Genomic DNA, 24,545 nt, shown 5'->3' on the forward strand with positions numbered 1-24,545 from the left:
GCCCCCTCTGCTTGTAGACCTTTCCCTGGTCAGAAGTGGAAAAGTCAGATTCAACTGTCCATGTGTGTGTAAAAAAAAGGGGGGGGGGTACTCTCCACGTTCTACCTTCCTGGTCTGGAGATATTACCATTCTCTTCACAGTGAACTTCCACTATTGTGGAGAAAGTTTTTCTTCTTGCTGTCCAGTTGCTGACATGTTTAACACGCTCTCTCTCCCTTCCTCTGCACTTTGAATCCGCCCCTCTTCTTCTTACTGTGCATTAACAGCCACCGGATGAGATGTTGCCTCCACTTGCGCACTCTGATTCGCTGAGACCTCAGTCTCAATCGTTCTCGCTATGCCAGTGTGCTCCGTGGCTGTATTGGACTCTCGTGGCCACATGAACACATTGCCCAGCGCAAAATCTGTACGGTCTCTTTGTAGTTTCTTTAACTTAATTTGGAGCAATTTTCTAGCAAAGGTCGCAGCATTATTGATCGAGTCATTTACTGGTTTCAAAGTCAGTTTTGTGATGATAGTATAAAATGGGTGTTTTAGCAACAATGTGGATACACCTGAAGAAGCATTTAGTGAAAGTGCTTGTGTTGGTTGAAGAAACTGGAGCCTTGCCTTTGCTTTTTTTCTGCATTTATTCTTGGACCTTCAGTGGCTTACTGTAGAGGCACCTGGATTTTGTTGGTTTTGTTTTTCATTTTCACAATATTCTTTATTGATATATATATATATATATATATATATATATATATATATATATATATATATATTGATATTAAATTATATGTTTTTAGGGTTGTTCGATTCTTATAGTTTTAAGGTAAGGTTGTGCAATCTTGTTTTAACTGAATAATAGCTTTTAACTAGTGTCGTATAAAAGGATTGTGATTTGGAACTGTGGGATACATCTGATGAAGTCTATTTTAGGATGAAAACGCAGTGTTTGTTGGGCATTTATGTAATTGATATTGTGTACTGGGTATGTCGTTTCCGTGTTTTTGGAGCAATGAACTACCTTTCTACTCGTGTTGACTGTTGGGACATCCTTCTAGAGTGCTTATTTTCTATTTTGTATTCGTTTGGGCTATTTTGGGACTCTATCTTGTGGATTTTTTGCTGTCCTACATACTGATTCCCAACAGAGTACACTAATACAGTATGCTGATGATTCTACAAGTCATCTGTTCATCTGATTCAGTGTCACATCTTCAACAAATTACCCAAACTGCATTTACTTTCATTGAGACCTGGCTTTCTAATAATCATCTACTTCTGAATCTCACTAAAATCTAAATAAAAAAAAAAATTACTGTTCTCTCAGACCACCACCATACCACAACAGAACACGTCTCTCACACAAAGCTACTAGGAATCATTTTTGATGAACACTTCCAGTTTAACCTGCATATATATAACATTAAGAAAACTCACCAGAATCTGGGAACTCTCTATTGTCACAAAATCTTCCTAGACACTCACACTAAACGCACTCTTAACTACTACCTACCTTCTTCCCTCAATCTTATATGGAGCTTCACTTTCAACAACCTACAAACCTGGCTAAAATCAAAGCTCGAATCTTGCTACAACAAATCTGCTAAGTTTGTCAACAATGCAAAATACTCCTCTCATCACTGCGTAACCCTCCATAAACTCAACTGGCTTGAACTTCCACTTTACCTTACCTTTGTCCAGCTAATCACAGCACATCATTCACAGACCCATGGCCTGTCCACCCTTAAATACTATCTTCTGCTTCTACATTCCAAGCAGATCTCTTAGTTCAGAAAACAAACAGCATCTATAACAACATCGTCCAATGAAATCACTCAGACAAAACCTGTACTCCTCTATAGCTGAAATATGGAACACCCTGCCATTATCCTTAAGACTGAACCACATTCACACAAATCTTAAACATGTTCCTGCTCAACTCCATCTAATTTCTAGCCATTTAAACACCCTCCACCTTCTTTCTCTTCAGCTATAAACTCCGTTTTTCCTTTATCGCCTTATATTTTCCCTCTTAGTCTTTCCTCTCTCCTCCTCTCCCCTGCTCTTAGCTCTATTTACCTTGTCCACTTCAAATGTATCCTTCTCTTATTCCACCTCCCTTCATATATGTTCATTCAACTACTTTCCCCTCCTTTCTTTTCTAAACTATAAGCTACTTCCTTCTTTTCCTGCTTATGACTATCATAAATTCTTTATGCCATAACTGGCATAGATACTTTTTTTTTCTTCTTTCGGCTTTTCCCGGTTAGGGGTCACCACAGCAGAACTCCGGTCCGCTAATGATTGACAGTCAATTTTTATGGTGCCGAGGTGCCAGCCCGACGCCCAACCTTCAACGAAGGCATGCCCATTCACGCATGTCTTTCGAACACCACTCGACCGCAGGAAGGACATGCAGACTCTACACAGAAGGCACTCCAGCTGAGAATTGAACGGGAGAACCTCTTGCTGTGAGGCGACAACGCTACCGCTGCACCACCGCGGCTTCTATAACTGGCATAGATACTATATGTTGTAAAAAAAAATTTACTATAATTATCCTATGTAGGTAATTCTTTGTTACATTTGTGCTACTGTTTTACTGCATTTTATTTAGTTCCTGTTAAGTGAAAACTCATGTATATAACTACTGATTATTTTACTTTGTTCTACTTGAAATGCTTTTGTATCTGGAGTATTTTTCCCCGGGCCTCCACTGAAAATGGGTTCTTTGTGGCCCAGCTGGACTTTCCCAGTAAACAAATGTCAAATAAATAAATAAATAAATAAATAAATAAATAAATAACATTGTTGTTTAGTAGATGGAAGTACAATCCCTAAAGGATCAACTATCCTGGGTGCAGCATTATTGGCTGTCATCCTAATTATACCAAAATCCATCAATCTGGATTTGTTTGGATTGACAGATAATTTGTTGAATGCAAGCCAGTTCCAGACAGAGGCAAAGTCCGTTTTGCAGAAGAGAAGCTAATTGAATAGAGGACGTGAGCTGCAATAAAAACCATGTAATCAGTGCATGACGGATGTTTAAGTACAGTAGTTCCCATGGTAGACAAGTACACATAATGAAAAATAAGCAATGGTCCAAGTACAGAGCCTTAACGAACTCAGCTGCTACAGTAGCAGTTTCTGAGAAATAAATGAGAATTAAACAGTACAAGGTTGTTAGACAAACAGTTCTTGAATCACATCACTGTGTCTTGTGAAAATGCACAATAGTTTTTTTTTCTCAGTAGACTGCCTCAAAAGCTCTCTTTAAATCAAGAAAACATTTGTCATTACAAACAAAAAAAAAAACAAAAACGTGACTGCTAAAATTAAACCCATCTTTGTTAGACATGTAGCTTCTGCAACTCCAGCAAGTGACAATGGACCACAATGCAGCTGCCAAGATGTACAAACCTCTAGAAAAGAGGATGGTTTTAAGCATATAACCACCAGCCTGGTCTTTCTACATTGCAATCGTTTAGTAGAGAAAAATAAAACGATGCAAAGGGTGCAATAACAAATTAAAAAGAAAAAAAACTGCTGAATCAGGTAAGGACCCATATCTGTATCATCTCAGCTACAAAGTATTGAGAGTTCAAACTGTGGCTATCAGTTGAGCATTTGCGTGAAAAGGAATTACGGACACTATGGACACACTACAAAATGCATCAAGTTCAATCAACAGAATTACCATATGCCTATGACTGTGAGCCAAGATGACTCTGCTTGCGTGCAGAGAGAGGCTAGACAATAGCAGATAATCACAAAAGTTGTAAGACTGCACTTATATACCAATATTCTTTTGGAAAATATAGTCCAGGAAATATTCTGTAATGAAACTAACTATGGTACTGTTAACATCAAATATCCATGTTCAGAAAAATGACTGCTCTTAAACCTAAGGCTAAAAAATTATAACTACACGTTTACCACTATATGTTCAAGAATTTATTACATATTGTTCCAACATGCTGCATTTTATACCTGTTGGTGCACCCGTAATAACTTTGTACTGCAAACAAGGGAACTGGATGAACAGTTGACACTAGAGGGCAGTGCTATACTGTAGTATGTGAGTTTGTCCTTAGTACAAACGTACTGTTCAACCTTTCATTGAAGAAAGCTGGACAAAGCCTTAAATAATGGGGGCAAAAGCCCAAAAATAGGAACAGATTTTAAATACTGCTCTTATAAACCTAGAAAGTTGCTAGAATAACAGGACTTGTGCTAGCATGCATTTTCTGAAGGTTATGAAGTCTGAAAGCCCAAATGTCTGTCATTATTTAGTGACTTCATTCCTCAGTGATTTGCCAGAAAGCCACAAAGTACATGAGGAACAGAACATGAGGCAAAAATCTGGGCAGTTGAGAGGTATAGGGACAATAAAGTAAGCTGCTAATGCAAAATGCCAAGAGAAAGTTATACAAGTTCTACATGCAATAACCGACTAATCCTATGGCAAAAGAGCAAGATTCACAGTATGATCACTTTCACTGACTCTTATTTTTAAAATAAACTATTGCATTATGTCACAGTACCCTTTTCTGCAACGGCATACCTTTTTATTGACATACAATAAAGAAATTAAAAAGTTAATCACAAGAAAATATGTGCACACCAATCATTTTTCTCTTAAGTATACTGGAGGTGGATACGTATTAGGTGATCACTTTTCAGACTATACAGCCCACATGTCATGACAGGGCAAGTTGTTGTCTCTTTCAGCTTAGGGGTCGCCACAGCGGAACTCCGGTCCGCTAATGTTTGGTAGTGGATTTTTACATGCCAAGTTACCAGCCCTGACGCACAACCTTCAACGATGGCACGCCCATTCATGCATGCCTCCACACAGAAGACGCTCTAGCTGAGAATCGAACAGGAACAACGTCTTGCTGTGAGGCGACAACACTACCGCAGCACCACTACCGCGGACTCATGACAGCGCAAGTACATTACTCAAAATGTACAGTACAGTAGATAATAACAGGTCATTACATGTGTACTCAATAAGGGACTGGTCTGGATGCAGGATTTGGGGGTGCAAAATAGTGTAACATCCTGGGTACCAAACTCCCTTGCTGCACCTGTGAGAGAAGGTGACACTGCATTTTTTTTTCTGTTGGCTGCTACTCTTTACCTGCATAATACATTGCTTTATAGTCTTCCTCTGACATCTGTCCAGTACAGCTGCTTCTTAATTCCAGCTATTATGCTTCTCCTATCAGAGCTGTTCCTTAAATATAACATTTTGAATCCCCTAAACCCTACATCCAGAACTCAAGAAAATTATATAGGTCTCCTTTTTTTTAATAAAGCAAAGTGCTTCAGAAAGCTGCCTGCATAGGGAAACTGCGGGCCCTAGAGTCAGCAGGATCTAGTAACAAGGTTGAAGATGAGACCCCTTTGTAACTCTCCTTCAAAAAGGATGGGGTATTTAGATTTTTTTTTCTGGTTCCTCAGTGCCCTTTTTTTCATGATGAACTCCCCTTACTTGGAACAGGTTTCTTATCTATGTGAAGCAGAGTTCTTCCCAACCCAATTCAAGTGTAACTTGGACAATTGGATGGGGTACAGGAAAATCATCCCTAGTTTGGCACCTATGTCTCTAATGGACATAGGCAGCCCATAAATGGTTCATCTCACTGGCCCCTACTTACACTTATCAAGGGTACCAGAACTTGTCAGAGATTTGGGATACATGGCTAGGCTTAGAAAGGCCCTAGTGGTTGTTGGCCTAGTACATACCTATAGACCTAAACAGATTCTTTTCTGTTTTTCTCCCACCTACCATTTAGATGCAGCCTTAAGAGAGCCTTTTTTGCCTCTTTAGAACAAACAGTGGTGATCTTTTTGGAGTTGCAACAAAGACCATTATTTTGTGAGGGCAGACACAATGATCTTTTACCTCAAATGTTAGTAACTTTTGGTATCTTTTCATACATATATGAGAGGTCCTTGCCTTTTTATGAAGTACTTTTGAAAGAAGAGACTTTCTTGTAGCTTTTCCTAGTTGGATTTCCTGCTAAACTTAATCTTAGGAATGAGTTACTGTTGCTCCTACCTTACAGAGTCTTTATAAAGGCTCTTTCTTCTAGTGATAGTCTTTAGACTTAGTTTTTTTTTTTAGCTGAGTGAGTTTTAGTTTATGAATTAGTCTCATCAAAGTACTCAAGATTTTGTTTCTAGCAGAACTGTAAAGCAAAAACTTGTTAGATGTTCATATTAAACCATGCTGCATTTTTTCCTAGTTTGTTCTCAGAAGAAATATGCTTCACAGAGTACATTCAATCAGGTCTATATTGAAGTTATTGGTACAGATGAATGCTCTAGTCCTGACTCAGCTTAACCTAGTCACCAGATCTCTTTAACTGTGGCTAAAACTCAGTAGATCATTCTTTGTATTTCTTTCACCTTTTTCAACAATAATCTGGTGAAATTTCATACTCGCATCTTGTCTGATCTCTGAAAATTTTACAATTCAACATATTAATGCTCATTTTCCTTCTAATTTATGGTTCATATTTTACAGCCACCAGGTCCACACATATCTGCAATGAAAGACAGATATTCATGGATTTTAATTCTTACATGGAGCAAAATTTTCAGGCCATGAAGGGAAAAACACACATTCTTTGTCTCTGCAGCACAATCCCATCTAAAAATCACATCCAAATGGTAACCTCTGCCCTCTTGTGAGGTGAGAAATACTGGCAAAGTGGGACCCAGATGAGATACCAGGAATCCTAACTTGTGCAATCAAAAATAGTCTGGTAACACCCCCTCCCCACAATGTATATTCTTAATAGCGCATAAAAATGGATATGTCTCAATATATGGAAGTAAGTGCTTGTAATCACAATCCACAAAGGAGCCCTTCTAAAGACCCCAGTAATTACAAACTGATCAGTCTCAAAAGCATACTCCAGAAGGTGATGGAGAAAATCCTCATGGAACTTATTCAGGTAGCCACAATAAACATTTCTACAACCTAGCCTAATGTGCATCTGTCAAAGGCAGACCATGTATGCTTAACCCCTAATTTTTTTTGAAAGTCTGACCCCACACACTGAAAAAGTATCTGTCCATACTACCTCTCTCATTCTAATTAAACAGCTTGAAACTATATCCCATGATGATATCTTACATAAACTTGGAGTCTACGATTGGTGACATGGTTGCCACATGGCTGTACACAGTAGGTAAGAATAGAAAGACTCCTGTCCTCAACAACCCATCACCAGTGGATTCCCCCAAGGCTCTGCACTGGGGTCACCACTCTTTGGCATCTTCTCAGATGTCAAAGCCTATGTTTGCTGTCTCGATAACCAGAGATGCAGATGACAGCAAACTTGTGAGCACTGCCAACCTGACATCACCTCCCATGAAACATCACTTAACATTACACAGGATTAGGAATTAAGGTCATATGTAATACTACTGGTTCAGTGTTCTTTAAATACCTTTGGATCTGAACACCGGTTTGATGAACTTATGAATGGTTGAGAAGAAATGACCTTTTTGTTTAGAAAGACTGTAGCATTATAGTATTTGTAGAAAGTTTTATATACTACAAACAGGCAACACTTCAAAGCTGGCAAAATACTACTAAAGTACTTTAGAGTCCTTGCAGACAATGTTTTATTTGATATCTATACAGCAGCTACTACCCTCAAATTACATGTCATTGAAAATGTGACCTCCTCTGGGATCGACAGTCATATCAGCAAGGTAACTGACTCTTTGTATACAGCTCTTAACAGACTAATTATAAAATGCTGCAGCTTGTTCGGCAACAAAGTCATTGCACCATTATCTGCAACTGGAGAAGGTAGAAAAATTCCTGACAAAGAGAACCAAAGGGCTTCAAAGCTCATCTTACTACAGCAGCTCTCTCTCCTCTGTATCATTCCACCTTCTTACAGCGGGCCTATTGCCTGTTATACAGAACATTTAAGGACCCTTTAGCAACTGACGCCCTTTGCACCCCCCCATTGGCAAGAGCATAAAAGGATGGTATGTCTCATTAAAATTTAGTATCAACCCATACCTTAAATCCTGACAATTTCACAGTTCAAAGACTTGCATGCCGACAGAACAGACTCTCTCTTGCTATTAAAACTTGGCCTATCATTCTATAGCTTCAGGAAGGATTTGGCTGACCATAACAGGACTCAAGTTCCAACATGGGATCAAACGCATCAGGCTCCTTGATGGCCAACTGACCATGCACTTGTTTACCCAATCTGTGAAACTATAAGCCAAGTTTTTATTTCTTTATGTAAGTAATCTGCATGCTATCCTGTTTATTCTCTCTTACATACTTTGTATGCATATGGTACCATTAAAAATCAAGTCATTCTTAACCAATGGATCATTTTTTGACATGTAAATTTAATTCTGCTAAATTACAAGCCTCAAGTAACATGAGGGTAGGTTACCCCACTCCCAAACAAAGAGCAAACCCTGATTTAATGACTTCCAAGGCTGCATAACCCCAGGGTAGGTTATAGACTCTTCACAAAATAGTCCATCACTTAAGATTAACTCAGTTCACGTTGCTATGCTTATCTGCTCTAAGAGATATGTAGTTGCCACAAACTGAAAGCACTTGCGTTCTACTAAAAAGTCTTACCCAAAAATGTTTAATTTACAAAGAAAAAAAATCAAACATTTTCCAAAGACAGTCCCTACTCCCCTAAATTAGAATGAAGATGTCAGCAACTCTTATGTATTCACAAAGCATGGTCTTACTCAAGAACAATTTGTGTGTGTTAAGAGTAACACAAAGGTTTAGGTATACCACTGACAGTGTGACTTTTTGTGGGCTCTCCATCTTTGAACCCATAATATGTGTGCGCAAAGCTACTTGGTTAAGGTCCATTTACCTAAGAGATCATTCTGAGGCAGCCATTCCATGGTTTTTGTGTTATTGCCAAGGTTCCTTGGTTTCTGTCCAAAGTACCTAAGTGGAAAGACAAGAGTGAGAATTTAGTCCATCTGCTGTATTTCTGGATTTATTAAAATCATTCATTTTTTTTTTTTTTTTTTTTAGTAAGAGAATTTGCAGTTCTTACCCTCATGTATGAGTACACTGACCAGAATTCCTTCACTGGAAAATAAATGAAAATTAAGGCTTAATCGCAAAGATACTGAACCCTTTCGGTCCAGTCACAGTAAGATTCTTTGTAAATAAAGACAAAGGAGAATCCAGAACATGGTGTCCAACAAACAAAATAACAAAAGCAGATAAATGCGTGCATACACATTTCTCATTAGAGCCCTTCAAGCTAAAAATGTAAATCAATATAAAATATAGATTTTTCTCCTTATATCAGCTAATTAATAGACGAGACGGAAAATACAGAATACCTTCTCAAATATGTCAAAAAAGTAAATATACAAGAAAATGAGCTTTAAGTGATTTTAGCTGTGTGGCTGATACAGGAACGAAGGCAACACGATAAAGGAGCAAGATATTCCAACACCAAAATATTTGGGTTTCTTTTTGCAAGCTTTATGGTGGTGTGTAAGAACTCAAACATTAATATAACCATCAGGTTAAATGCAAAGATCAAATGCTACAAGTGGGCTGAATTTCTTATCCTTTAATCTGACCCTCTGGCAATCACATAAAAATAGACAAAAATAATTTTCTCACACTATTTTCTGTGTGATTTTCATTCACAGCTCTAGGTCTGCATACACTTATACACAGAGTCTATATTACCGTGTCGAAAGGGGTCCGCTTCTAAATCTTGAAAGCTCATAATCTTGAAATTCAAAATACTGAAGCCAAAATCTTGAAAGTTCAAAATACTGAAAGCTCAAAATACTGAAAAAACTACAGGATAGTAACACTTACTATATGCCACCAGAAGTACATAGAGAAACAAATAAAAGACAAAGCATATTAGTTTACTCAAACTATCAGAAGGGGGGCAAGCCCCCCTGCACCCCCACACCCCTATTACTTAAATATATCAACGCCAAGATCGCACTTTACTACACTAAGATGAGTTATGTTGTGATATAGCAAATTAAAAGGGAGCATGACTAAGGTTACAACAGGCACTCATGAAGCACATAATGGTATGTTTGCTATTTTCTTCTGTGGAGTGCAATCTTGGAGTTGATATATTTAAGTAGCAGGGGGTGTGGGGGTGCTTGCCCCCCTGCTAATAGTTGGAAAAGAGTAATATGTTTTCTTATTTCTAAGTGTTGGTGTAGTCTGTTTTTTCAATATTATGAAATTCAGAATTTTGAGTTTTCAGTATTTTGAACTTTCAAGATTTTGGCTTCAGTATTTTGAATTTCAAGATTATGAGCTTTCAAGATTTAGAAGCGCATCTGTCAAAAGACATGTTTGCTGAACACATCTTGATCAACATGAAAATATTGACTTGTCAAAAACCTGAACGGCCGAGTCAGCAAATTTTTTTCCCAGGGGGAAAATCTCTCTGCCATACAGAATAAAACACACTTTCAAACCCTACAATGTGGGGGGGGGGGGCTGTGCCCCCCATACCCTTCTAACTAAATATACCAACCATGAGATCACACTACAGTGGGGAAGAGGGCAAATCCATGGATAATGGTCGAGCGATTTTTCCCCTGGGAAAAAAATTTGCTGACTCAGCCGTTCGGGTTTTTGACAAGTCAATATTTCCGTGTCCATTAAGATGTGTTCAGCGAACAGGTCTTTTGACACGGTAATATAGACCCTATACAAGACTTGAAAAAATATATTTTGACATATCTTACAGTATGTGATGCATCATACTTCTCTTGGCAAAAAAGTCCTGCCACTCTGTCATTATTCACAAATGAGCACACTGCACAGAACCAAATGAAAGGAAAACGGACATAGCTGATATGGTAATTGGATAGGGCACTGACACATGTAGCCAAGAGATATGAACATTTACAAAAGGAAATGCATTTGTCACTGCTCCTAAACAGAACAAGAAAATGGCTATTCATTTGTAATTAGTACGCTAGAACTCACAAAAATTAAATTGAGTCTTTAAAAATATCTATAGACACTGTCTCTAGAGACATTTGACAAAGGAACTAATTCAGGTTACTGACATCATTAGTCTATGGAGAAAGAACACAAAGAAACTAAAAAGCAATATGATGTCATATCATGAGATACAGAGTGCACCATGGGAACCAACAGCCTTGTATAGGAAATAAAGTTATATATCATTATGGCAACCCACCATGACATTTGGAAAGGAGCAAAACACATCAGAAAATGTTAATGTAGATGGCAAAGTACTGCATGCATTAAAATATGATCAAAACAAAAAAAAAATATTCTGGACATGGTTGTTCCCCTAAGTAGCAAATAACAGAGAAGGCATAATTGTCACATAGAAGAATGCACCCATAAGAATATGCCTAAATGTCTCATTTCAAACGGAAAGATTTTCAATATCTGAATTTTAGTTGAATAGTACCTTCTTTTAACTGGCATGCAAAATGTCAACATCAACACTAATAATACAAACACAGACAATAATATGTAATACTGCAGAATTACTAGTACTAACATTCAGAAACAGGCTGAACCGGATCAGATAAGGAGAGGAGAGCTCCTCGCAATTTGCTTATAAAAATAAATGGAGAGGTTTCAACTGTCATGAAGTACATTTGTTAAACTGAACTAGATATGATCAACTCCTTTAAAAGATATTTTAGGATAAGGATACCTTGGTGACAGGTAAAATAACAGAGCAGTTTCTGTAAGCCTTACATCTTACTGATTTAACGATAGCCAACCTGCACGTAAACAATGGAGCATTTATTTACTGTACTCTGATCTGGTTAAAACCGGCAAGGACAGCTACTGCTTGAAACACACTGAACAGGAAGGTGCAGTTTAAAGATAAAGAAATTATTCATACTTTAATATTTTATAAATAGAGATGTTGACAAGGCAAGTTATGTAGAACTGTATCATGAGATAAAAATGACCTGCAGAACCTAAGGAACACATACATACAAATATTTCAAGCACAAGAAATAATGCCCTTCTAGCCTGCCAATATATCAAAACAGTTGTTCCCATTATAAGTCTTCAGGCTGTTCTTACAAATATGTAAACTAGCATTTGCTTAATGTAATTTGGTAATCTATTCCATGCATCAACTATTCTCTTAGCGAACCATTTGGTACACTTTCTCATCCCTATAGAATCTTCTACATAGGTGATCTGATGATTACCTACTACTTTTTGATAATCCCAAACAATCTCAGAGGTAGTCATCTCTAAATGCCCTATGTACCTGAATAAGGTCTCCTCTTAAGTATCTCTATGAGGCACTGTACAAGTTTAGATATTTTAGTATTTCAGAATAACTTAAATTTCCACATACATGGCTATCCTTGGTATATTTACACTGTACTCTTTCAACTTTACTCATGCTCACTTTCTTATAAGGTTTCCATATGGTTATTCCTTACTCATGTATGGCTCTAATATAACAAGCAACTTCATTCTTTCAAATCCCTTAGACCTACACGCTCCAGGGACCTAAACCTCAGCACAAAAATAAATAGGACATGCTGGAGGGACAGATTCATTTCCCAGAGGCTCCCCTCACTCTGGAATAGAATCCCAATTCATGTTAGACATAGCCCCTCGCTGACCCTCAAGCGAAATCTGGACGCATGGATGGGAAATTGCAAATTCACCCCTGGGATCTCTTCTGTGTCCCTGCTAGACAGAGGCACAGTAAACTAATCTTAAAAGGGTACCTTCTGTGACCTACTTTACAGAGGCACAGTAGGCTAATCTAATAGGGAGGCGGAAGCCAAATACACTCTGGCTAGGCTTATAAATGCCCTAAATCTACCTATGAACCTATGATTTCCTAAATAACCTACAGTTTTATAACTATCATTAACCAATTGGCTGATATGATTAGAAAAACTCAAAAGCTGGATCTACCCATGCACCCAGGTCCTTAAATGGATCTACAGTTTCAAACACCATGTGCTGTATTAAGCAGTCATCTTTCAATTTATGTCTCCCAAAAATCATATGCTTAGTTTTTGATGCATTTATCAGCATATTATCCTCCTGCGCCCAAATGGTCAGTTTTGTCAAGTTCTTTTGCAGACATGCCTTATCTGTAACACACGCAATCAGTTTACCCATTTTCAAGTAATCTGCATAACACCTCGGATGAAAAAGATGGACGTGAAAGATGCAAGCTAAACAAGTATGGGCCTAGGATACAGCCCTGTGGGATACCCTGGCTGTAACTTCAAATTTCACCTGTCCAATTGCTGCATGATACTTGCCTTGTCCTGTTTGTAAGCCAAGCAGCTATCCATCTGATCAAGAGTATATCAATACCTATCTGTTCTAATTTATTGATCAGTGTTGGTGTATTACCCTATCAAATGCTGAACTTAAATCTATATAAATTACATCACAGCACAATTTCTCATTCATAACTATTATATGGTTATAGAACATCATGTTACAGGTTGCAATAGACTCATTTGCAACGTATGCATTCTGATATATGGTTTCAAGTCCCAACCTTTCCATTTCTGAGAATAATTTATTCAGTGCAACCTTCTCCATTATTTTTCCACAGCATGAAATTAAACTTATTGGTCTGTATGACTCTGGGTTTCCCCTAATTCCCTCTCCCTTAAAGACAGGTTTAACAAGTGCATGTCTTCAATCACGAGGCGTCTCCTCATAGTTATACAACCTAGAAAATAATAAATAAAATGGTATTGTAAGTTCTTGCCAATGTGTTCTCAAGTCATCATTACTAATTCCGTATCCTCCCTGCCCTGTGTTTGGATCCAGTTTTTTAAATTATTTCACAAAATATAAAACTGGAGAACAAAGATCACAGCAAATTACTGCCTACTTGGACAGTTTACCTTTATTATTTTAGCATATGGACCCTGAGTGCTTCACATTTATACTTCTGGATTGCTGTATTAATCTGCCATTGCAGCAGACTGTGGGCCTTGCTCAGAAGTGTAAGCTTTACAAGCAGACTTGCCTTGAGTGCCCCTTGTGGATGGTTCATTATAGTTTACTGTATATTTGCTTCATTTTGCTGTTGAACACTCAGTTGTGTATGTGGGCTGCTGCTGGATTTCTGGAGATGCTGTTTTTTTTTTCCTGGACTGTCCAGTTGGGCTTGAACAAAGATTCCTTTCAGATGTCAGCTTGAAACGTATGGCTGCCTTCTTAGAACCACTTCTCATAGGTTACTTGAAGCTGTCAATTTTCTACTGGACTGATGTTCATGTGGTCCAATGATAATTGCCATATTGTACTTTTTTAAAACACAGTTATCACTCTGATGTATTAAGACACCCTGTTTCTTTGTATACTGTTTATGACTTAGCTGTTTTCGAACATTTAACTTTTTATTTCTGTCTTAGAACAATGGAAAGGGACACTGATTTATAGTTTTCAAAACAAATTAATTCCATTTTCCATAGATGAAATCCAGGAAATGCACATATAATTTAACTGTAAATAAAAGTTGTGATTTCATTGTATTTTTAGGATTTTGTGTGTGTGTGTGTGTGTGTGTGTGTGTGTGTGTGTGTGTGTGTGTGTGTGTGTGTGTGTGTGTGTGTGTAAACCCTATGGGTTGCACAGCGGGTATTCATGTTAACTCAGAGCAAGAGGTTCTTCATTTAAATTATCAGCCTGGGTGCCTTTTAAGAGGGGTCTGCATATCCTCTTTTTATGCCATTTTCTATAGGTACTTATTGCTCCCTCCCATCTACCAAAGACATGTAAAGAGGTGATTGAGGAGTCAGAATTCTTCCTAGGCATGTGTGTGCACTACAGAAGAAAGGTCAGACAATGTACATCCATTCCCTACTTGCTTTGCAAACTCTGGATTGTGATGCCAGCTCACAGGGTTGCTATAGGAATCTGACGTGACTCAGGAGTATGAATGGCTAGATGCAAAACTGCAGAAGATTCTAGGCAGAGGACACCAAATAAAGCAAGTTAACTGCTTTATAGTAGTAAACATTAGAAGAAATATGGGCTATGTATGTCACATAATGCAAGTTTTCTTGGATTTAAAAATGTAAAAAGGTATGAAGTTATACACTGTTACCATACTCACGGTTTCTTTCACATCCTGCATTGCATAGTGATACACTGGCACTGTCTTTGCATTCTAATAGTCTTTGAAATTAATCTTACCTCTGTGGAGTGGACTGAACCAGAGCTGTTGCTCTCCTTTCCTTAATGTTTGCCTGGGACTTTATTTGGGACTGAGAAATTCTAACTTGTGTGGAAAGGGAAATCAATGATTTCTTGCAGACTTGCTACACTTTTGATTTATTTTACTTACAGATTTCTTAACCGTGGAAGGACACTGATCCAAGCAGACCATTTTCAGGTTTAGCCCAGTGTACACTACATAAATTATATTACATACATGGAAAATACATACTATAGTTGGGAAATTAATGGATGAGCGTCTGTACAGAGCTGGTTGATCCCATGTATGTTTGAGGTTCAACTCTCAGCATAAGCTCAGTCATCTAATGCTACTGCTAAATATGCGATGAACCTTTGTTGGTCTAGTTAGTATCATTCTTTATTTTCATCTTCTGGTTTCAGTGATCCAAAACAAGTTATTAGAAATAACAGGTACAGTTACTTGTTTGTTTCTATCATCAGTCCATAACATTATTTCTTTTTCTCTGTGTAACTGCAATACTGTCTTGTATGCATAATTAAATATTTTTTAAAGTAAACTGTTTTTATCATTCATAAAAGCATGTAAGCAGTGTCTTATTTTGTTACTGAAGGTTGTCTTCATAGCTCTGCTGTGACTGTTGGCATCCTCTCTTGTTGAAGGGAGGTTGTGCAACTGTCAGCTGTTCTAATTTAATGTTGGCTGGCTAAAAGAAAAGCGTTCAGTAACAAAGATCTTGGTATCAGGTGGCAGTGTGTACTCACCATGAATGCTGGAACGGGGTACTGTTACTGGGCAGGTATTAATAGCCCCGCCACACACACATACATTTGAAAATAATTTGACGGAGTCTCAGTTACTTTTGGTAAGGTCAGACTAGAAGGCATTGGGCTCAGACTGAGATGGGTGAAATCCAGGAAACAGTGATTGTAAACCTGTTCTGCAGCTGGTGGTGTAAAGTTTATTTGCATGCGATTATTATCAGTCATAACTCAAGACAAAAATGTGCATTTTCCTTAAGCTCTTACGACCAATCACCCCTTGCATAAACAACTGGTACCAGGGACATGCATTTAGGCTCCAGATAATATATGTCTCACATTATTTTTGTGGCATCAGTGTGAGTCAAACTTCATCCATCCATCAATTACATTACTTGTAACAGTGATGAGGGATTTCCCAAACTCCATGAAAATCCCATATTTTTTATTATCCAGCCAGTCCCAAAAAGTTCTGGCAGGCAATTAACTCGCTCCTCCACCCAAGCAAAGCCACAACCCCAGAACCAATAACCAAAGCGTGAGTATTGCCTCACACATCAACACCTACTTTATAAACATCCTTCTCTTCTTAATTACAAGGAACAATTCCATCCCACCATCTCTTCCACTTAATATGGAAACTAACAACAATTCTTTTGACCGCAAACCTGCCCCAACTAACAACATAAGAACGATGTTGAAAAAAAATTAAACCTTCATCCTTAGTAGCTGACCAGCTCCCCAATGAGTACATCAGGCTTTCAGCTGATGCCATAACTCTGCCTATCTCCATTCTAGTAAATAGGTCTATAGCAGAACAGTATGTCCCAAAATTATGGAAAATTTCCTGTATCAACCCTCTACATAAAGGAGAAACATCAACAGAATTAAACAATTACAGATCCATAGCCATCCTTTCCCCCATGTCAAAATTTTGGAAAAATGTGTGCACTCTCAATTACTACAATACCTACTATCTCACAACCTTATCTCTCCCTTCCAACATGGTTTCAAACCGAAACACAGCATCACCATAGCCCTAATTAATTTCTCTATCATCATCAACCAACTCAGAAATTCAAACCAGCAAGTATCACCAATCTTCCTAGACATGTCAAAAGCGTTTGACACAGTCTTCCATCAAAAACTCTTTAATAATCTTGCCTCATTAAACCTATCAAAGACTTCCCTCTCCTGGTTCCTAAGCTATCTTTCTGACAGACAGCAAGCAGTATGATGGAAATCATAACTCTTACTACTACTGCCTGTCTCAGATTCCCACAAGGATCCATACTAGGGCCCCTTCTTTTCACCATCTTCTCTAATGATCTAGCCTCATCCACAACACATGCTAAAGTAGTTCAGTATGCAGACAATTCAACTTTAATCTGCTCAGCAGATACCTTACCAGACCTCTAAATAGTAGCCCAACAAGCTTTTAATGATATCTAAACATACCTAAGTAAATCACAACTAATCCTGAACTCCAAAAATATACAGTTAATGCTGTTTACCAGTAGCAAGCAATCACCTACCACCCCTCCTTTCACAATTCTCTCAGCAAACACAGTCATCCAACCAGATGAGCATACAAAAAGTACAGTTGTGTACACTTACCATAAATGTAGATGTTCGAGTGTATTCACTGTTGCAGTCATTACATTTGGGTCATCCTGCTGGCAGGTTGCCCTCAGTCGGTCTGAATTCCAGAGTCTTGGGTCCTGCATCGGTTGCTGTCGCCTCTTCCCCAACGTCAGGTCGTCAGGGGTATAAAAGATGCAGCCAATGCCAAAAGGGTAGGCTAAAATTATGTAAATAAAACATACATGTATCAAAATAAGATTTACCTTCATTTATAAGCAAATACACCACTTAGGTTGCATAGATTAGAGAAGTAAAGTTAAGTTCCAGCAAAAATAAGGGGGATGGCGGGTGGGTAACCTGGACTGCAACAGTGAATACACTCGAACATCTACATTTATGGTAAGTGTACACAACTGTACTATGTTCTTCATGCTTCACTGTTGCAGACATTACATTTGGGTTGAGTCCCAAGGCTATGGTTGGGGGGCTGGAGCTAAACAGCATTAGGAGCGGCTGTGAGGCCCTGCAGAACTGCAGTAGCAAAGCCTGCCTTGGATTTAGAGTAAAGAGGCATATTGTAATGTTTTGTAAAGGTATGCACCGAGCTCCAAGTAGCAGCTCTAAAATGTCTTTGGTTGGTACTCCCCTGAGAAAGGCTGCAGAAGTGTCCGCAGCTCTGGTTGAATGTGGCCTAATGCCCTTAGGCACTGGTTTGCCATGGTGTGAGTAGCAGAAACTAATGTAGTGGCCTATCCACTTTGAAATGGTCTGCTTGGAGATAGCCTTTCCTTGTGATGCTGTGGAATATGCCACTAGTAATTGTTCTGTCATTCTGAAGACTTTAGTTTTGTCCAAGTAAAATCTCAGTTGTCTGTGTACGTCCAAAGAACGCAGAATTTTCTCCCCCTTGTTCTGTGGATTTGGATAAAAAGTTGGCAAATGAATTGTTTGGTTAAGGGCTACACTGGATACAATCTTAGGCATAAATGTAGGGTTTGTTCTCAGAGGGACCCTGTCTGGATAAAAAATAATATAGGGTTCCACAGCCATGAGAGCCTGTAGCTCTGAAACTCATCTTGCTGAAGTTATTGCTAGGAGCAGAACTGTTTTCCAAGATAAGAACTTTATATCCGCAGTAGCCGCTGGCTCAAATGGAGGTAAGGTGAGTTTTTCCAAGACATAATTGAGGTCCCATGCAGGTATTGACGTTCTCCTTGAAGGCCTTAAGTTTTTGGCTCCTCTGAGGTACTGCCTTAATAAAATGATGAGAAAAGAGTGGTGGCTCTGTACTGTAATGAGACAAAATGGCAGAGGCATGGATTTTAATTGATGAAAAAGATAGGCCTTTGTCCAGCATCTCAGTTAAGTATTGCAAAATCTGAGGAATATTTAGGACAGCTGTATCAGTTCCTTGAGCTTGGTTCCAAGCGCAAAATCTCTTCCATTTCCCAGCATAGGATTTTCTAGTACTAGGCCTTCTGGCTTCTAAAATGACATCCATCACAGCTTTACTGAGAGGTTTGTATGGCTACATTATCCGCCATGCTGCCAGGTTTAGGGTCCTGAGTTGGCTGTGCATAATCTGATTGTTTGTCTGGAACAGTAGATGAGGTATTTGAGGTAAGGTCCAGGCTGGGCATTGGGACAAGTTTCTTAAAATCGGATACCAGTACTGGCATGGCCAGTCTGGGGCAATCAGAATCATTTTTGGTTTCTCCTGCCTGACCTTTAGGAGTACCTTGGGGAGGAGAGGCAGTGGAGGAAAGGCATACACTGATAGGTTTGTCCAGTGGAACGATAATGCATCCACTTTCCAAGCTTGTCTGTGATAAGTCCTTGTGCAGAATTTTTTTAGTTGATTGTTTTGAGGGGAGGCAAATAGATCTATGTCTGGGCATCCCCATTTCTATAGGTTCATAGGTTCATAGGTTCATACTAGGCTATCTGCCCGAGGGCATTTACAAGCCTAGCCCAGTTTTTTTGTAGCTTCGCCACCCCTTTAGTATGGAACTACCCCCATTTTTTGCTGTGCTCTGTTGAGCAGTGACACTGAGGTAATATCCCTGGGTATATCTGCGATCTCCCATCCATTGGTCAAGATTTCTCTTGACACAAGGCCAGGAGGTGCTGCCCTCACTATATGCCCGATTTTTATTCACACATATAGGGAGTCTGGATCCTGCTGAAGACTTTTGGATCCAGGTGCCACTTGTGGGGATCCATAAGCTTTCTGCTTATTTCGTCTGCCAGAATATTATCCTTTCCTGGCAGGAATTGTGCCTGCAGATGAACTTGGTAAGTCAATGCTGTCTCCCATAAAGCCATGGCTAGTCTGCACAGGGGATAAGAATGAGTGTCCCCCTGCTTGTTTATGTACCACATGACCGTGGTGTTGTCTATCCATCAGTAGTTGTCCCAGATGAAGCAGGTCCTTGAAGGTTGTCAGGGCATTTTGAACAGCTAGCATGTCTTTTTGATTGATATGTAGATGCTTTTGGTTTGTGGACCAGGTGCCCTGAATGCCTCTTCCTACCATGTGTGCCCCCCAGGCATAATCTGATGCATCCGTCGTTAGGTTCTACCTGGCTGGGGGTAGTGAGAATGGCTGCCCCTTGTTCTGGTGACAAGCCTTGGCCCACCATCGAAACTCCTATTGCAGGCAGGGAATTAGAGTAATCATTGTTTCCAGACTGTGGCAATGTTGTGTCCAGACACTTTTTAGGTACCACTGAATTTTCCTCATATGCAGTCTTGCATATGGAATTAGTAAGATGCATGATGCAATGAAGCCCAAAGCCTGCAGAATTTTTCTTGCAGATAACTGAGCCTTTGTTGCCATTTCCCTGAAATAGGTAGTCAGTTGCCTTTGTTTGTCCGGAGTGAGATAAGCCATCTGGGCAGTTGTATTTAAGCTTGCACCCAGGAATATTATCTCTTGTGAGGGCACTAGTTTTGATTTATTTTTGTTGACTGTGTACCCTAGGCATGTTAAAAGTCTTATCACAAACGTCAGATACTGTAGTAGAATGTCCTTGTTCTCTGCTTGTGTGAGGCAGTCGTCCAAGTAAGGATATATTTGTATTCCTCTTTATCTGCAGTAAGCAATTACTGGTGCCAGGCACTTTGTGAAGACCCTGGGTGCAGTAGATAAGCCAAAGGGCAGTGCAGAGAATTGGAAATGCTTTGAGCCAGCCTTGAATCTGAGGTATCTTCTGCATGATTGTCTGATTGGGACATGCAGGTATGCCTCTTTTAGGTCTAAAGTCACGAGCCAAGCTTTGCTAACCAGCATGGGCAGAAGCTGCTGTAAGGTCAACATTTTGAATTTTGGTATATCCAGGAAAGTGTTTAGAATAGATAGGTCCAGTATTGGTCTCCATGCTTTGTCCTTTCTGGGTTCCAAGAACAGTCTTGAGTAAAATCCCAGGCAGGGGGAAGTCATTGGGACGGTTTCCTGTATGGTTGTAATTTGTCTTCTCCACCTTTGGAGGTAGGAGCACCCCACTGCTTAGACCTGTAGGAACCTTGCGGCTGTGATCTGCCTCTAGGGCATCTGGATCTGCCCCTTTGAGGTCTGTCTGAGACTGGAAAGGACCAATTCTTTGTAGGCCAGTGTCTGCTAAATCTAGGTGGCTGTACTTGTAAGAAATCCTTGACCGTTTGCATAGATTTAGCTTTGTCCTCCATTTTCTTTAACACCTCTTCTGTCTTAACACCAAACAAGGTATCATGTTGTAATGGTGCATCTAATAATTTTGCTTTAACATGGTCTGGCAGATTTGGTTTCTTTAACCAAGCATGCCTCCTAATGACAGAACCTGTAACAGCAGCCCTGCAGGAGGCCTCCAGAGAATCAAACCCACATTGCAAAGTATGTTTTACAACTTGTTTAGCTGCATGCAATAAATCCTGCATGTCTTTGTTTTCTGCACATTCAGAATTTGCCATCATTTTCTGTTTAAGCAGTGTCATGATAATATTGCTTATATTTGAGCATATGAAACTGGCAATGTAAGGCCCTTATAGCCAAAGTAGCAGATGTGTAAATCTTTTTTCCCCATCTATCCAGTGCCCTAGAATCCCTGTCAGAGGGGGTAGGATTTTTTGCAGTAGAAGCCTTGACCCCTTTGGGACCCTGAGAAATAGTTTCTGGGTCTGCAGTAGGGTTTTTTGAAAAGGAATTTATGAGATTCAGGGACCCTGTAGTATCTGTCCGGCTTAACAGGAGCTGGAGGTAAAGAGTCAGGGATCAGACTAGACTCCGAGAACACATCATCTAAAATGTCTAACACAGGTGGAATAGCCAGAGGCCCTGTGTTGAAGTAGCAAAAGGAAGTCTCTGAGCCTTTTCTTAGATTCTGAAAAGTGGAAGTGCTCCCTCATGGTATGCAAGGTTTCCCCAAAAGAGTAGTCCTCAGGAGGAGAAGCTGAAGGAATTGATTCTTCAGCATCAGAATCCTCATAGGGGGGAAGAGAGTATTCCTGATCAGAAGAGGAATCAGAAGAAATGGAAACCTGATATGAAGATTCATAGTCTGTCTCTTGCCTAGGCCCTCTTATCAGGAGGGGGATGGGAACCCCTGATCAAGGTAATTAAGTCTTCGGCCATTTTGAGCATCTGTTTTTTGGGCATGGAGGCCTGTCTTTGTGGCTGGTGAACTTGTTTCTTTGCCTTTAAAGGTGTTTTAGTCTTTGTCTTTGTAGTCGGTTTAATATATAATTGTTTAGGTCTAAATACACCCTCAGAAGCCAATACCTGCTCAGCGGCTCTGGACCCATCTGAGGGAATAATCTCCGAGGCTCCAATACCTTGAGTTTCCAGTGGCCTGGCCAACTCCACGTGGGAGTCGGTAGCGGCCTGCAACTCTAAAGTAACGGGCGTCAGGGGCTGCGAAAGCACCTCACTGAGAACCGGCAAACCGGCGACTTGCTTAGGAGAAGCTTCGTCGTCGGTTTTGGACCTCGGATGCCTGTCTTTTTCTTTTTCCTTGCGTTTTTTGTGAACTCCGGTAGTCGGATGGCTATCCGATGACATTGTATAATTAAATCTTTGCCCAAAATAGCTTAATGCAAAATCGTACCAACGCTTAATAGTGCGTTGGTTAAATCTAGCTCAAAACCGACAACTAGAAACGTCGTGGTCATGGCCTAGGCAAAGAATACAGTAAGAATGAAAGTCCTTATGAGGTATTTGCTTCCCACAAGAAATACAATTATTAACTTTTTCTGACATCGGTCTGGAGCAAGAAAAAAGTTTCCCCAACTTGGTCCTTAGCTTTTAATGAAGACTTCGGATCTGAAACTCGAACATGTAAATCTCGGGAGTCGGAAGACCGGCACTTGCGAACTGCTTCTGCTTCGGGTACCGCGCGGCAAGAAAGACTGAATAAAATGGCATTGGCTGCATCTTTTATACCCCTGATGACCTGACGTCGGGGAAGAGGTGACTGCAACCAACGCAGGACCCAAGACTTTGGAATTCAGGCTGACTGAGGGCAACCTGCCAGCAGGATAACCCAAATGTAATGACTGCAACAGTGAAACACGAAGAACATCTCCTCAGCATGACTATCGACAACAAACTCAGATTTGACTGACACATAGCCATCACAATTAAGAAAGTCCATGTTAAACTTGGCTCGCTGTACAGAAGCAAGCCATTCAATACAAACTAAACCATATCCAGAACCTTTCTACTCTCCTTTATGCTTTCCCCCTCTTTACCAACTTAAAAAAATAAGACTTAATCAAACTGGAAACCTGTAACAACAAAATAGCCCAGTTTGCATCCAACCTTCCTCACCAAACCCACCAGTGTATTGCTCTACATAAATTAAATTGGCTCGAGTTAACTAACCTTCTCCATCTGTACCAACTTAAATTCACACACAATATCATATTTCATCCTGACAACTGCCCATCCCTCAAGGAACTTGTTGTTCCCTACTCATTCCCAAGAAGTCTAAGGTCTGCAGACAGAAACTTGATCACAGTAAACAAAGCTAATACTCACGGTGAAACCCTAGTTTCAAATCAGACAAATTATGGAACTCTCTACCCCACACCCTCCAAAAAGTACAGTTGTGTACACCTACCATAAATGTAGATGTTCGAGTGTCTTCACTGTTGCAGTCATGACTGTAGGGTTCTCCCCTGCCGGCAGGCAGCCCTCGGTCAGCCAGAATCTCAAAGTCTGGGTCCGGCGTCAGTTGTTCAGCCATGCTTCCTGACATCAGAGCGCCAGGAGTACAAAGCTGAGAGCCAATGCCATCTTCTCCAGTTTTTCTTGCCCCAGATGTCAGGAGTCCCAAAATGAAAAAGGTCCCAGAACCTTTGCAAATACACCTCAGAAGAATGGTGAAAAAGGAAAAAGAAGAGGGGACAGGAGGGAGGGAAACCCAGACTGCAACAGTGAAGACACTCATCTACATTTATGGCAATGTACACAACTGTACTATGTTCATCGTGTTTCACTGTTGCAGTCATGACTGTAGGGTAGAATCCCAAAGCTGAAAGAAAGGGAGGTGGTCATAAAGAAGGAGGGGTGGCTAAAATGCCCTGCAAGACTGCAGAGGCAAAGCCTGCCCTAGACTTAGAGTAGAGAGGAAGATTGTAGTGCTTAGAAAAGGTATGCACTAAACTCCAAGTTGCAGCCTCCAAAAATGTCCTCGGTAGGAACTCCCCTGAGGAGGGCCGCAGAAGTGGCAGCAGCTCTGGTGGAATGAGTCCGTATACTCCCTGGGATTTGCTTTCCATGGTGTGAATAACAAAATCCGATTCCATGAGCAATCCATTTAGAAATGGTCTGTTTTGAAATGGCTTTACCTTGGGAACTGGAACTATAAGAAACAAACAATTGTTCTGATTTTCTGATGTCTTGGTTCTGTCCAGGTAAAAACACAGTTGTCTAGGAATGCAAGATCCTTTCCCCTTTATTTTGAGGAGTGGGGGAAAAAAAGTTGACAAGTGGATAGTTTGATTTAAAGCCACTTT

General features: G+C 39.8%; 1 protein-coding gene across 3 annotated transcripts in view; it reads right to left on the reverse strand.

The window, feature by feature from the left end:
* LOC122789293 (2-hydroxyacylsphingosine 1-beta-galactosyltransferase-like) overlaps positions 1–24,545 on the reverse strand; it is a 381,755-nt gene that overhangs the window by 136,326 nt on the left and 220,884 nt on the right. For all 3 annotated transcript variants that reach the window (XM_044056606.1, XM_044056608.1, XM_044056607.1), the window contains one exon: positions 8,884–8,960. In XM_044056606.1, the coding sequence (XP_043912541.1) occupies positions 8,884–8,960 (77 nt within the window). The remainder of the gene's footprint in view (positions 1–8,883; positions 8,961–24,545) is intronic.

This window comes from Protopterus annectens, chromosome 14.part0, assembly GCF_019279795.1.
Source record: "Protopterus annectens isolate FY-2018-M chromosome 14.part0, PAN1.0, whole genome shotgun sequence".
Classification (NCBI taxonomy): Eukaryota; Metazoa; Chordata; order Ceratodontiformes; family Protopteridae; genus Protopterus; species Protopterus annectens.